This window comes from Thunnus albacares, chromosome 2 (genome assembly GCF_914725855.1).
Source record: "Thunnus albacares chromosome 2, fThuAlb1.1, whole genome shotgun sequence".
In the NCBI taxonomy this organism is placed as follows: domain Eukaryota; kingdom Metazoa; phylum Chordata; class Actinopteri; order Scombriformes; family Scombridae; genus Thunnus; species Thunnus albacares.
Genome location: NC_058107.1, coordinates 30,095,951 through 30,107,595, shown reverse-complemented (window position 1 = coordinate 30,107,595; position 11,645 = coordinate 30,095,951). Strand labels below are relative to the sequence as shown.

The window sequence follows — 11,645 nt, the reverse complement described above, 5'->3', positions numbered from 1 at the left end:
TTCTAGGTCAGAGGGGGGGGGGGAAATGCCTAATTTTGGATATGATTCTGAGTTGGAAGAAGCTGGAACTGACATCTGAATTTACCCGCCTGTTGAAATTTAGATCCTAGGTTCTCAGCATGTGGTCTGATGTAGGTGGAAAGGTGATTCAGATTCTGGGCAGTGACAGTGGTATGATGTTTCGGGGGCCAAAGAGGAGGATCTCTGTCTTGTCCTCATTTAACTGAGGGAAATTATGAGCTGACCAGTCTTTTGTTGTGCACCACAGCTATTTTTTTTTTTCACTGTACGGTGTCACGTTACATCCTCCTGTTTGTTGCAAAGGGATTGGACAAAGCAGCAGCAGCAGTGGCTCCTCCCCAACAAAGAGAGTCCAGCCTCTGCATCCAAACTCACCTGTGACTCTGGTCCAGCAACAACTCGCACCATCAGGGTTGAAACTTGACTGAGCAGCGCAAGAGAAGACCAACTGAAGAACTGAGTTTCATGTAAGTGTCAAAATGCTTATGTTTAGTGCTTCTTCCTCACCAATAATCAATTAATATCACCAAATGAGCCGTAAAGGTTTCAGTTTTACACATGAGAAAACAGATTTGAAGCTCATATTTTAAAATAATTTACAAGCAGGAACTGAGCTATAATGTTAAGTACTTGACACTATTTTGACCATCAGCAGTCTAATGTTTAGTAGATTTCTGCAGGTTTCATTTCTCTGAGGCTTTTCCATCTTCCTGTAGATATTAAGATATCCTTAATTTCTGAGCACTTAAAGGCCGTTTTGGCTTAAATGTTGAAATCAAAAGTTACTTCTTCCTTATTCTTGTTGATTCCTGACGACTGTTTCCAAGTTCACAAATTAACTTTCAACCTTAGTCAGCAATCTGTTGCATGCTAAGAGATCTGTGATTTTGTCTTTCTCATGGACACAAAACTTTCACTTCTGGTTATCTGTCTGTACTTATCTGTACTTGCAGATAAGTCCAGTCCAGTCAAGTTAGTTTTATTTATATACCTCAAAACTACAAATCAAAATCAAAACCTGCCTCAAAGGGCTTTACAATCTTTACAACATACAACATCCTCTATACTTAGACCCTCAATTTACAGAAGAAAACCCACCACCACCACAGCAGAGTGGGATCTCTCTTCCTGGATTGACAGACTAACTAAGATTCATCTAAATCTTCTGCAGTGGACACCATGGCCTCCACTCTCTCTGTGCGCAGCTTCTCGGTACGCCAGCCCTCCTTCTCCAGCATATCTGTGAGGGACAGTGGACGCAGCATTCGCTCCAAACCTCCCCACTCCTCCCTGTCCTCTGTCAGCAACTTGTCCCTGTCCCGCTCCGTGTCAGTGGGCAACGGCCTCAACATGCTTGGCTCCAGCCTCTCCTTCAACGGCCTCACGGTCGGCGCCAGCGAGAAGGAGACCATGCAGGGCCTGAATGACCGGCTGGCCAACTACCTGGACAAGGTGCGCTCACTGGAGAGGTCCAACACTGAGCTGGAGGTGAAGATCAAGCAGCTTATGCTGGAGAGGGCTCCAAAAGGGCATGACATCGATGCGATGATGGCTCAGGCACACGCCATCGGGCAGGAGGTCAGTGTCCAGCAGATCAGATGTGTATGTGCAAGATATTACTACAAAGCAAAGATGTAACTTTTGCATTTAAGTATGATGGAAAGTTAAGTGTCTTCCAAGTGGAAATTAACCTTCGAAGTCGCTGCTTTGAAGCTCTGAAGGCAGCAAAATGACATTTGGGTATAGTGACACTACAGATAAAGTAAAACTTGTAGTAGTTTAATTTGTTCATCATGTTTTTAAGGTACTTAATTGAGGTTTGAGATGAGAGAATGAGCACAACGTGGTACTGTGGTGAGAGCATATATGACTTTGTGCCAGCAGTCACAGTATATAAACTGGTACATTAGAATTAGAAAAGCACTTGTCATCTCTAATCCTACAAGCCAGATCCCAATTAACTTCAACATGTCCCCTGCTCAGGTGAGAAAGAAGACGCTGGAGAACGCCCGCATCATGCTGGAGATTGATAATGCCAAGCTGGCGGCTGATGACTTCAGGGTCAAGTGAGTGTCACACAGAGGTTGCTTTCTTTTACTTGCCTGTGAGTGTTCACATGGGAGCGCCAGACTGCAAAGCAATGTGAATAAATGACCTTTTTGTCAGGTTGCGAAATAAGAGCCCCATTCCCACGGTGCTCAAGGCACCGGCAGGAGCCGAACAACCATCAGTTAGCGCAGGATGTGATACATTGTGCAGGTCAGAGAGACATCATCCGTTTCTGAGGAGTCCACAGTTTGGCAAGGTGAAGCTGAAGGAAAGATGGTAAAGTCAGGATACACCTACAGTTTTCATTTTTCACAATGTGTTGATGGTATGTTCTGCGGCCTGATGTCAAGGAGTGATACATCAATTGGCAGTGATTTATGGGATTAGCAGCAAAGTGCATGTGTACCTTACATGGATATCTTTGCATGAGAGTGGATGGCATTTTTCACATGTGGGCATCCATTCTAGGATTTTATAAATGGTTTCCTGCACTTGTTTGTGTTGCACTACGAGCCCCAGTGTGTGCGTCACATGTATCACTAAATTCAAAGATAAGCAATTGCTTTTCTGAAAAATCTTCAAAAACCCAGATTGTCATTTGACGCTTAGTGTTGCTCCAATATCCTCAAAACTCTTCTGATCTGGATCAAAGATATTCATTCAGCTGCACGATGACCTGTGAGTCTATTCCTAATCCAGAAAAAGATGGTAGCAGGAAGTGACATATAATTTTGATTGTTTTGAGTGAAAGTTATGAAAATACAGTATTAAATAATGAGCAATAACATGAAGAATATAGTTTGGCAAAATGGTTTTAATAAAGGACCACTTACTGGCTTTTTCTGGAGAATCTCAAAGCTTTCATCGGCTAATTGAAGGCGTTAAAAGTTCATTTGTTGATGAAGGCTGTAAATTGAAAGCACTGGAAAAAGCTAGAAAGTGAACCTAACAAGCTTTTTCGTACCTTTCACCTATTTTGTCTACTACTGTTATTTTGTTGATGTATAAACGGATACTTCCAGCAAGCATCTTTGTTTGGATTAAAGGACGGGTTCACAAAGTCTGTCTTAAGTCAACAGTCAGGTGCCTAAATGAACATTGAAACAGGTTTTTCTTGCTGTAATCATTCCTCCTGTTCACACTGACCATTAGAAGATCCCTTTATGATGCGCTTACAATGTAAATCCACAGTCCTCCTGTGCAAAAATGTATTTTAAAGTTGATCTGAAGCTAATATGAAGCTTCAGTCATCCAAATGAGTCAAATCAAGTAGATATCTTTCAACGTTAGTCTTTTTAGTGCCAAATTCCTCTTTTTGTTACTATACTTCCACCACAGCTCAACAGAGAAACATAAAGAGGGAATTTGATGCTAAAAAGACTGTAAATATGGCAGATATCCACTTGATTCTGGATGAACCAAACCTCCTGGTTTTTGAAAGATCTCCATGGTTTTATCTTCCAGAAAAACAGATGCACAGCTCTGTGACTCAACTGTGATGATAAAATGTGAGTGCTGCATATGTCTGCTGATGACTGTTTTCTCACAGTTTTAATTCTCCTCTGTGTGTGTTTTTTTTCTGTAGATGGGAGGCAGAGGCCACCTTGTGCCAGTCGGTAGAAAGAGACTGTCAGGCTCTGAGGAGAGCAAAGTCTGACCACGACCAGATCATCGCCACTCTCCGAGGAGACCTGGACAGCCTGAAGGAGGAGCTCTACTTCCTCAAGAAGAATCACGACGAGGTGAGATCCCTGCTAAGGTGAAGGTCACGTCAAACATGATCAATGAGCGTTTACTCATCATCCTAATCAATTTACAAGTTGTCAAGAATATTCTTGTTTTAAAGCAGGATGTCTTTGAAGCACACTTTGCTCTCTGAGCTGCATGAGAGACATCCTCCTGCACCTAAACATGGCTTATCATCCATCACAGAGTTGTAAATGCATTCCAGAGCTTGTTTTTAGTATCAGTAACACAGCTGAAACAGGTAGATACAAACCTGAGCTGTAGCTGTTAGTGTTTGCTCACTCAGTCAGGCCTGAAGGTTTAACAGTATTCAGTATCTGAAACATGATAATGTTAAGTGTACGGCAACTCCCTTTCTCTTTGTAGCCATGGTGCTTTCAGAGATAGCAAGATAATACCCGTACACACAACACAAGAGTATTTGAGCCAATCCAACCTCAGAGATTATGTATTTGGACAGTCAGGTGTGGTCTCCAGGATGTGGAATGTGACTCCCTGCAGACAGGTTTTTATTTTTAATGTGAATAATCATATTGTATAAACTGAGGCAGTCCAAAAATGTAAAAGAAAACAAAAACAGGGCCAAAGAAACTTATTGAGTATTGAAGTCTTGCAGCTGCATCATAAACATGGACTCAAGAGCCACATTCAAAAAACTTTCATTGTCAGGTTTTGATTTTGTACATTTGTTTCCAAATTTAGGTTACTGTGACTCAGTTTTAAACAGTGGTGGAGAGTAACTAAGTACATTTACTCAAGTACTGTACTTAAAATATTATACTTTCTACTCCACTACATTTATTTGACAGCTTTAGTTACTTTTCAGTAACTCAAGTACTGTACTTAAGTACAATTCTGATGTACTTGTACTACTTGAGTATTTCCATTTTAAGCTACTTTATACCACCACTCCACTACATTTCAGAGGGAAATATTGTACTTTCTACTCCACTACATTTATTTAATAGCTTAAGTTACTTTTCCGATGAAGATTTGACACAATGGATAATATAACAAGCTTTTAAAATACACATTGTTAAAGATTAAACCAGTGGTTTCCAACCTTTTTGGCTTTTGACGTCTTACAAAAAGCAGTGTGTAGTTGGGGTCACATTTCAGATGTCTATGAGTTGTTAACAGCTCCACCAAAAAGTGATTTTTCCCTCTAAACTTCTCACATGGTTTCATTTCAATAAATGTTCTAAATGATCCAATATTTCACCAAAAATCAAAGATTAGAGAAAAAGTCCAAAAACTGAAAACAGATTTGTGTATCTGAACTTTGTTTCTTCTTCTTTCCTCTCCCATTAATCATCTCACGACCCCTCAGATTTATCTGGTGACTCTTTGGAGGGGCCCCAACCCCTAGGTTGGGAACCACTGGACTGAACTATCTAACTGTATATAAAGTAGTTCAATCTAGCTCCACCTCCAGCAGCTACAACAATAACATGCTGCTCTAACACTGATGCTTCAGCATTAATAATCTAATGATGTCATATATAATAATATATCAGTCAGAGGGACCAAAAAACTACTTTTACTGCAATACTTTAACTACATTTTACTGCTAATACTTATGTACTTTTGCTTAAGTAGGATTTTTCATGCAGGACTTGTAATGGAGTATTTTTATGGAGTTGTATTGGTACTTCTACTTAAGTGAAGGATCTGGGTTCTTCCACCACTGGTAGATGGTGCTAAAATCAGATGTTGAACCTCCAACATGGCCTCCCATCTAAACTACCCTGCGATGGTTGAGGCTTTCAAGAGCTCCAGATGTGAGATGAAAACTAAGATTTTACAGCATTTAACGTTGTTTGATCTTTCTTCTCTTTAATCTGTTTCAGGAGATGAACTCTCTGAAGGGGCGTCTGGCCAATGAGCAGGTGAACGTGGAGGTGGATGCAGCTCAGGGTCCTGATCTGGGGGCCATCATGGCTGAGCTGAGGGTCCAGTATGAAGGCATCGCTCGCAAGAACAAGGAGGAGGCCGAGGCCTGGTACCTCAAGAAGGTCAGTCTCTCCTTGACTCAGTCTTTAACAGGGGTCTTTCTACATGTTCAGGGTATCTGCAGGTCTTGAAAAGTCTTAAAACACATTGAAGTTAGTTTCCTTATAAAAAAGGCCTAAGAAGGTTTTTAAAAAGTCTTAAATTTAATTTTAAACGGTTTTGAATGTTTTTTTCTTCTCTGCAATTTGAGCAACAACTTAAAAATTAATTTAAATTAAACACTTATTTTGTAATTGATTAATCCAACCATTAATTTTCTGCCACTTATCTGGGTCCTGGTCACATTAATTGATTACAGCTGGAAAACACCGACAAAAACATTGTATAAAGGTCAATGAATTAATTTATTTAACCTTATTGTCCCTGTTAGTTTTCATTGTTTGACCTGTACGACCATGAAAAAGGAATTACATTACATTGCATTGGTATTATTGCATGTGGTATTAAAGAGTCTTACATATAATCTTTGTGAATACTGCAGAAACCCTGATTTTATTCTGCAGTTTTTGTGGTATTAGAGGCTACAGACATTTTATATTAATTTTGCGTGTATGTACACAGCTGGAGGCGGTGCAGTCGGAGGTCAAGGAGAGCAACGAGGCGTTGCGCTGTGCCCAAAGTGAGCTCAGTGAGAGACGACGTTTCCTGCAGGCTCTGGAGGTCGAGCTCGACAGTCTTCGCAAGCAGGTACACGACTGTATAAACACACATAAACACTGTGTTGTTGTTGTTTTTTGTCACTTTCTTTGTTACTTAAAGCAATAGTTTGACATTTTGGGAAATACACTTATTTACTTCCTTCCCAAAAGTTGCCACAAAAAAGTGACTAAGAATATTTCCTAAAATGTCAAACTATTTCTTTAGCTGTTTAGTAAATAAATAGATAGTTACCATAGCGATTGAGTGGCCTCCTGCTATGATGTCAAGTAAAGAGTTTCCTCCTGTCGAGATGAATGAAGTTTTATGTTAAATGCCATTCTTGTGCTTCTTTAGAGCTCAACCCCTCCTTCACCTCTCCTCTTCCTCTATATTCTGCAAACATGTTGAGCTTATCTATATGTAGCAGCTGCTTTCTCCTTGTCAACAGCGAGCTGCCAGCAGCACAATGTACACCGTTATTTCACTCTGCTCCAATAATCAATCAGTGCGACAAGACACAGAGTCGGACAGGCGAACGTTTTGTGAACGCAGATCAAACAGTGTATAGAAGTGTTCGGTGGAAGCAAATATAGCTCATGAATGTTTGCTCAGCCTGATAGCAGAGATATTATGGTGTTGACAGTTCCTACTATCTCTGGTTGATTGGTGACCGTATGAGCTTTACAGGTAAACATTCAGAGCAATATAGGCTGGAAAAAATGTACATCAAAGGTGCACTGATTGTCTGAACAATGGTGACACTTTTGTGGGCCTAAAAGAGCAAATTATATATATTGAATATTATCTTTGTGAACAGTTTGAGTTAAGCCAAGAACTTTTTACCTACATCAGTGTTTATCTTTGTTGTTAACATTCCTGCTGTTTAAAGGTGCACTTTCTACTATTTACAACTGCACTAAAACATTCTTTATATCTATAGTGACAAACCCACAGAGAATTATCTCTGTGCAGTCCCCCTCAGTATTTTAGAGTCTTTTGTCTCATTGTTTTGGTGCTCCGGCTCACAAACTCTCTCAGCTCTCGTTATTCTTGGCAGGCAGCTGCTTTCTGATAGATAGCTCTGATAGACCCACTATATGCCCAGAGCAAAACAGTAGACAGACAAAGTTAGCAACTAGCTGGTGAACATAACAACAAAGGAAACAGATATTTAATTCAGGAGTTGGTGGAGACCAGAAAAGAGCCGTCAGAGTGAATAACTACACATCCATCCAAGTAAAAAGAAAATTCACACAAATTCTTGTTTCCATCCACTGCTGTTTTGCAAATATTTGAGTTGGTTGATCAAGATAAGCTGGTGGAAATATGTTTACAGTTGGGACCATTAAAGCATTTAAGAAGCGGGCACAATGAGATCATATGATTAAAAGAGCATCACTCAAACCTCAAAGAGAGAAAAGTAACGTAGAAAACATGATGGAAATATGACATTTTGGTTTGAGGACCATTATAGTCTCTTCATCGGTCCACACAGATCTGATGTTTTCATCTGCTGCTGTTTTGTCTCCTCAGTCGAGCAGAAAGTGGACAAGTTTAAGTTTAAGGCTTAACGTAGAGTTACGTCATGATTTAATCACTACATCTGGTTCTGTTGCACTTTGTTGCATTTCATTTTGCTTTTACACCAACTTTTCCAACTCAGCCAAGTGTATAAACTTTTTTGTGACATTTTGAGATTTTTTTCCCAATTTTCACAATTAAACTTGCAACTAAAAACAGTTCGATGGAAACACACCGAATGTTGGACTTACATTTATTAGGTGGCTTGAAACATGACTCGTAATGATTGCTAATGTTTCTCCATATCTGTTTACTGTGTCAAAAGGCAACTGTTTGCTAGTAAGTTCACCATATCAACTTAATTTGGTGATAATATGTCAGTTTTGTGTGTACAGCTTGTTTCTGCTGCCCCCAGGTGGCCAAAACTCTGTTAATGCAGGTTTAAAGTCCACCTTTAACAGTCTAAAGGGCTGGTTTGTATGATATTAAACATGCTGCATCACTGCTTCGCTACATTTGGTTTTGTACTGTATGAAACTGTTTAACACAACCAGTTATATGTTGTTACTGAACATTACCTGTATGTGCTGTGAACAGGTGGGTGTGTTGGAGGGAAACCTGGGTGAAACTGGACATAAGTACTCTGTGGAGATGGACCGTCTTCAGGCTGCGCTGACCCAGCTGGAGGATGAACTGTCTCAGCTGCGTTTGGATATGCAACGCAACAAGACCGACTACGAACAGCTGCTGCGCATCAAACAGAACCTGGAGATGGAGATCGCCACCTACAGGAGGCTGCTGGAAGGAGAAGAAATGTAAGTCAGACATTTTTAGACACCAATACAGTGATATAACATTAATTTATAAGAGAATAATAATCTGTTAAATGCATTTCTAGATTTTTTTCTTTAAATAATACAAAAACTCAAATTATTAACCACAAAAAACTTTGTAAACCTTTTGATTTTGTAGCATTTTAAAGCTTCTTGAATCTTTGTTTTTTATACATTGTACAAGGATAAGTATAAGGGTGCAACTAATGATTATTTTAATTATCGATTAATCTGTTTCTCTATTAATCAATTAGTCATTTGGTTTATAAAATGTCAGAAAACACTGAAAAATGCTGATCACTGTTTCCCAAAGTTGGTGAAAAGGTGACGTCCACATATGTCTTGTTTTGTCTCGACCAACAGTCAACAATCTAAAGATTGTTGACTGTTGGTCGAGACAAAACTAGACTAGGTTTACTGTCGAAGAAGACTGAATAAACCAGTAAATGTTCATTTGTATTATATTATATTCATTTGAGAGGCTGGAAGCAGAGAATTTTTTCTTAAAAAATGACTGTAAACGATTAATCGATTATCAGTTGGTGATTAATTTCTCATTAGACAAGTATTAGTTTTTGCCTCACAGCTGTAAATGTTTGTGGCATTAAAACTTCAACCTGAAGTGTCAGACTTGTTATTAGATGTGAAGTGAACAAGGCTTCTACTTGGTACTTTGCTTTCTTGGATTAAACTGTCATATTCTTCTGTTATACAGGGTGAAAGAAACACCTCCACCTCCTAAAAGTAAGTCTGAAGTATTTTATTCACTTAATTTAATTTAGATTCTCTGTTTTAAGTCTTCGCTACATGTTTTTCACATAGAACAGACGGCAACTGTTGTAGGACATCATTTCATTCATATAAACCACTTGTTAGAGGATCAGCATCTAGCCCTCCCTCAGTCACTCTAACATGATCAAATCTGATGACTTGGACTGTTTTTTTCACATCAGCTTTTCATATTTTCTGTCTTAAAATCTTACAGTAGACTTCAGACTGTGGCTGTTGTAGTTAGGAGCATCCCTTCCTTTCCTAAAAATTTGCAGACTCCTCTATTTGCCCACATGAAATTCTGTCTTGGGTCTGTGATCTCTCGATACCTACTGTGCAGGATCTGATGATCTCTTTTTCATCGTTTTTGTGTATTTTGACAGAAGTTTGGTAGGTGCTGTGTGCAGTTTACTGACATCAGGTTACATTTGTCGGTGTTGATATAACTAATCCTGGTTTAATTCTTTGTACAGAAGACCCTGACGTGCGGACCAGGAAGATTGTAAAAGTCGTCACCCAGACGATGATCAACGGCAAAGTAGTGGATGAGTCCAGCGAGGTGGAGCAGATTGAGGAGCGTAAAAAATGAGCCCAAATATCCGCAGAGTCGTCACTTCTGAAACCAAAAGCTTCTTGTTTTATGTCTTTGTTATTTTGTTTCTGTGTTTTAAAGCCTCAAGTTTGCCAAAAATCTACTGAACTGGAATTTAAGTTCAACCTTTTCAGTAACATCATCGTTTTTTCCTGACAGAAGAAACTCATCAGCATAATATAATAATATAAATGCTTTAATAGTCTTTTTCATAACGAATGTCAAAATAAACACCTGTCAGATTGTGCTGGGACTTGGAAATGTGTCGTTCCGAGGAATGAATAGCAGCGTCATTTGATTTCATTTGAAAATCAAAAGGTCCACTTACTAGCCTTTTCCACAGCTTTCAACCAAATCTCACAATCTCCTCAGAGGACAGAGTTTGCCCAGTTGACATCAAAACATGAAATGTTTGGGAGACGCTAGTAAGCAGGTCTGATGTTAAAAAATTTTTCCTGTCAAACTGCTGTTTCTAAGATCAAGAAGGATCATTTGAATTTAAAGGAAGAGTTCAACTATTTTGGGAAATACTCTTATTTGCTTTTTGTTGAGAGTTAGATGAGAAGATTCATACAATTGTTTAATATATGTCTTCAGTATGAAGCTACAGCCAGCAGCTGCTTAGCTTAGCTTAGCTTAGCATAAAGACTGAAAGCAGGGGGAAACAGCATTGTTCTGCACAAAGGTAAACAAAAATCTGCCTATCAGCGCCTCTAAAGCTCATTCATTGACACGTTACATCTCGTTTGTTTAATCTGCACAAACAATTTCCTGTTTTCCGAACTGTCAAACGTTTCCTTTAATGCTCAAGAGATTTTGGGAAGGTTGCAGTAAATGTATTTGGACTTTATTTCATTGTATAAAAATCATCTCTTGATCTTGCATCGGTATTCACATGATAGTTTCACTGTAAAAGTAATAATAATAATGGGACTGTTGTAATGTCATTTTCATTGTAGAACTAAACAAATCAACCAAACTGTACAGTATCAATAAACTGCAGTGTTAATGTTCCTTTTATCATTTTAGAGATTTGAGCTCGAACAGAAACTTTGACTGATACTGCGGAAACATAATAGGACGGAGAAACAAGGTAACACATGATTTTGCAGCGAGAGGGCAGAAACTACAAAACCGTAGAGTCAGTAGTGTCGGGTAACAGGCCTTTGTTTGTGCCACTCTTGTGTTTCGATGTCTTTCTTTGTGTATGTTTTTGTGCACATGTACATATATATAGCTTAGAGGTAATAAAGTGCTGTTGTAACAAAATGTCACTAAATGCTGAAAACACATTTCAGATGTCGACACAGTGTGAAATCTGTCGGCCTATCAGGGCACAGAACCGAATCCTGCAGTGAATAAAAGCTATTGTGCTGTTATTCTGGGTCACTGTGACACGGGTCAGATGTCATGATGGCAAAAATACAATAAGCTCACAGTTAAACAACAAAAAATGAAAT

The 11,645-nt window shown here is 39.1% G+C and overlaps 1 protein-coding gene across 1 annotated transcript; it reads left to right on the top strand.

Moving 5' to 3' along the window:
• The first annotated feature begins 330 nt into the window (after positions 1–330).
• krt1-c5 (keratin, type 1, gene c5) lies at positions 331–11,194 on the top strand. The gene is made up of 9 exons (XM_044329932.1): positions 331–488; positions 1,193–1,599; positions 2,005–2,087; positions 3,656–3,812; positions 5,667–5,831; positions 6,391–6,516; positions 8,587–8,804; positions 9,538–9,566; positions 10,067–11,194. The coding sequence occupies exons 2-9, from the start codon at positions 1,201–1,203 to the stop codon at positions 10,180–10,182; spliced, it is 1,293 nt and encodes a 430-aa protein (XP_044185867.1). The 5' UTR covers positions 331–488; positions 1,193–1,200; the 3' UTR covers positions 10,183–11,194.
• Positions 11,195–11,645: the final 451 nt, after the last annotated feature.